The sequence below is a fragment of the Dama dama genome, chromosome 20 (genome assembly GCF_033118175.1).
Source record: "Dama dama isolate Ldn47 chromosome 20, ASM3311817v1, whole genome shotgun sequence".
Taxonomy (NCBI): Eukaryota; Metazoa; Chordata; class Mammalia; order Artiodactyla; family Cervidae; genus Dama; species Dama dama.
Window position 1 is genome coordinate 20,956,410 of NC_083700.1, and position 3,739 is coordinate 20,960,148.

A 3,739-nucleotide genomic window follows, 5' to 3' on the forward strand; every position below is an offset into this window, starting at 1 on the left:
TTTATTTATTGCAACAGATTTTAGTTGCATCATGAGCGATCTTTCTCTGAGGTAGATGGACTCTCTAGTTGTGGCACACAGACTTAGTGCCCTGCAGCATGGGGAATCTTAGTTCCTGGACCAGGGACAGAACCCATGTCTCCTGCATTGCAAGGCGGATTCCTAACCACTGGACCACCAGGGAAGTCCCTCTAGTGAACTCTCTTACAGACTTTCCTGCCAGTTAGCCGTAGTTCGCTCTACCAAATTTCCATAACTTCAGACTTTGGAGAGATGGAGTTATGATTTCCTTCTCTTTTCTCTTAAAAAGTCCCTAGGATGGTGATTGTGACACTTATCATCATGTATTATATATTAGTTTCCTGTGACCGCCATAACAAATTATCACAAACTAGGTGGCTTAAAACAACAGAAATTTATTCTCTCAGATTTCTGAAGGCTAGAAGTCCACAAGGTGTTGGTAGGGCACACTCCCTCCAAAGGCTCTGGAGGGAAAACTTTTTTGCCTCTTCCAGCTTCTGATGGTTCCAGGCAAGGATTCTTTAGCTGTGGTTGCATAACTCCAATCTCTGCTTTCATTTTCACATGATCTTTTCCGCTCTCTGTGTGTGTCTTCTCTTCTGTCTTTCATAAAGACATTTGTCATAGGATTTAGGGCTTACCCACTAATCCAGGTTGAATTTATCTTGAAATCCTTAACTTTACATCTGCAAAGACCATCTTTCCAAATAAGGTCATGTTCATGGATTTCAGGGATAAGGACATGGACATATCATTTTGAGGGCTCCTTTTCAACTCACTAGATGTTATTTCGTAAGTGAGGAAATGTAGGCTGAGGGAGGTTAAAGGGTTACCCAAGACAAATTAGTTCCCCTCTACCACAGAACTCTGCCCACTTGAGAAGGGCATCAGCTTTTACTAAGCTTCATACACTAAAAAGGTCCTGTTAGATTCTTATCATAGGATAACTGGTTCCTGCTGGCCTTATATTTGCATAACTAAAGGGACATCCTAAGACCACCTCTAGGTGGTCAGGCATCAGGTTTTAGATGCACCTTACCAAGCATCATGATATTATATTACATTACCTCATAAAATTATGGCCAACTGTCTAATTATCTTAAGAATATTAGATATTGGAGGATTGAAATCCATGACCTTATTTTTTAATTAATTTATTTATTCTTTTGTTTTTGGCTATGCTGGGTCTTTGTTGCTGTGTGGGTTTTTCTTTAGTTGCAGTTAGAGGGGGCTACTCTCCAGTTACTGTGTGCGGGTTTCTTACTGTGGTGGCTTCTCTTGCAGTGGAGGATAGGCTTTAGGGTGGCCAGGCTTCAGTAGTTGTGGTTCCTGGGTTCTAGAGCAGAGGCTCAGTAGTTGTGGTGCTTGGGCTTAGGTGCTCCGCGGCATGTGGGATCTTCACAGACCAGGGGTCAAACCCACCTCTTCTGCATTAGCCGGCTGATTCTTCACCACCAAGCCACTGGGGAAGCCCCTCATGGCTTTATTTTAAAAGATAAGTTCAACCTGTCTCAGCCTCGCTTTGGTAACTATTTCCCTGAATAGAACAATACAGACTAACTTGTGTTTCATCCCTATTATTATTCTCAACTCACCCTCATGTGCCTATTGTGGAATGCAAGGGGGAGGAGGCTGAGGAATAGGGAGGTGGAGTAATAAACAGTCTGTTTCATAAACGTCTGTGTAAGAGATTTCAAATCTGTGAAGGGAAGTCTATCAGGTTTTTTCATACTTCAGCTCAGAGATGGTTCTGTAGCTGTAGAGCTGGCCTCGTAGGGATTCTTCACCAACTTGGCACACCGAAAAATCATCACTATTAGGAAGAGAAACAGAAGAACAACAAAGGCAATGGCAAAGCCTTTGTCTACATCAACACTACTGGACAGGCTTGAATCATCCATGGGAACACACACCTCTTTACCCTTGCCCAACTGTAGCTACTTCCTCAGGAATATCTTCAGATTTGTCATATTCCTAGACAAAAGAGGATAAAACAAGTTTATTGGCTTATATTTGTATGTATGTAATTTTTTAAATTGGGGTATGTGTTAGTTGCTCAGTCATGTCCGACTCTTTGAGACCCCATGGACTGTAGCCCGCCAGGCTCTTCTGTCCATGGGATTTTCCAGGCAAGGATACTGGAGTGGGTTGCCATTTCCTTCTCCAGGGGATCTTCCTGACCCAGGGATTGAACCTGGGTCTCCTGCGTTGCAGTCGGATGCTTTACCATCTGAGCTACTAGGGGAGCCCTAGTAGCTTGGGGTATAGTTGCTTTATAATGTTGTGTTGATTTCTGCTATACAACGAAGTGAATCAGTCAACCCACTCCAGTATTACTGAAAAATTCCATGGACAGAGGAGCCTGGTGGGCTACAGTCCATGGGGTTTTGAAGAGTAAGGCAGGACTGAGCTCTGCATTGCACTGCATATCCCCTCCCTCTTGGGCCTCCCTTCCATTGCCCCCCACCCCTCATCCCACCCCTCTAGGTCATTACAGAGCACCAAGCTGAGTTCCCTGTGTTACACTGCAGGTTTCCACTAGCTATCTATTTTGCACATGATAGTGTATATGTGTCAATACCAACTCCTAACCCAACGCACCCCTTTATGTATGTATTTTCTTAACACTGTTACGTTGAAACCAAAGAGGGTTTCCAAAAAAAATAGCAAGATTTATTTAAGAGGTACTCATGAAACTGATAGGTCTTCCTTCCCTTTACTCAGACAGTAAAGAATCTGCCTGCAATATGGGAGACCTGGGTTTCATCCCTGGGTGGGGAAGATCCCCTGGAGCAGGGAATCTACCCACTCAAGTATTCTTGCCTGGAGAACTCTAAGGACAGAGGAGCCTGGAGAGCTACAGTCTATAGGGTCACAAAGAGTCGGACATGACTGAGCGACAAACACAGACACATTCACACACACATGAAACTGATAACATTAGTATAGATGACCTTCAAGATATAAGCATATGCAAAAGTAGGTGAAATACTCCAAGGCAAGACATGAAAAATATGTGTAACTCAGAAAACAAATGGGGCATCCTTGCTCTGTTAAATCCCAGTACAATTGTCTTGAACACCCCAATTCTGTGTTAAGTGCAAACCGTTCTCTAATATTTTTTCAAATTCTGAGTACTAACTGTAATTTATTTACTGTGGTGTCTTAACTTACTAGGTATGAGCATAAAATTGTTTTATTTTTTCTAATCACTATGTTTGTGTTTGTCATTACTATCTCTTAACAAAAAATCGGGTATGTCCCAGAAGCGATCAATTTCAGTTATTAAGTCCACCATCAAAACAATACTGAAAAGAAAGTCAGAGGACTCTCTCTTCTCAATTTCAAAACTCACCATAAAGCTACAGTCATTAAGATAGTGTAGTATTGGCATAAGAATAGACATACACATCATTGGAATAGAATTGAGAGTACAGAAATAAATATATATGTATTGTCAACTGATTTTTGAGAAGAGTGTCAACACCATTCAATAAGGAAAGAAAACAAATGGTACTTGGAAAACTGGATGTGCATGCATGCTCAATCACTTCAGTCATCTCTGACTCTTTGTGACCCTATGGACTGTAACCCGCCAGGATGCCTCTGTCCATGGGATTCTCCAGGCAAAATACTGGAGTGGGTTGCCATGCCCTCCTCCAGGGGATCTTCCTGACTCAGGGATTGAATCCACCTCTCCTGTGTCTCCTGCACTGCA

At 42.5% G+C, this 3,739-nt stretch overlaps 1 protein-coding gene across 1 annotated transcript; it reads right to left on the bottom strand.

Annotated features, from left to right (window-relative positions):
• Positions 1-1,597: 1,597 nt before the first annotated feature.
• Positions 1,598-1,922, bottom strand: CTXND2 (cortexin domain containing 2). The gene has a single exon (XM_061119906.1). The coding sequence runs from the start codon at positions 1,920-1,922 to the stop codon at positions 1,755-1,757; it is 168 nt and encodes a 55-aa protein (XP_060975889.1). The 3' UTR covers positions 1,598-1,754.
• Positions 1,923-3,739: the final 1,817 nt, after the last annotated feature.

What these genes read in the sequence shown, in the direction of transcription:
- CTXND2 (XM_061119906.1), bottom strand. Translation starts at nt 1,922, where the DNA reads ATGGATGATTCAAGCCTGTCCAGTAGTGTTGATGTAGACAAAGGCTTT.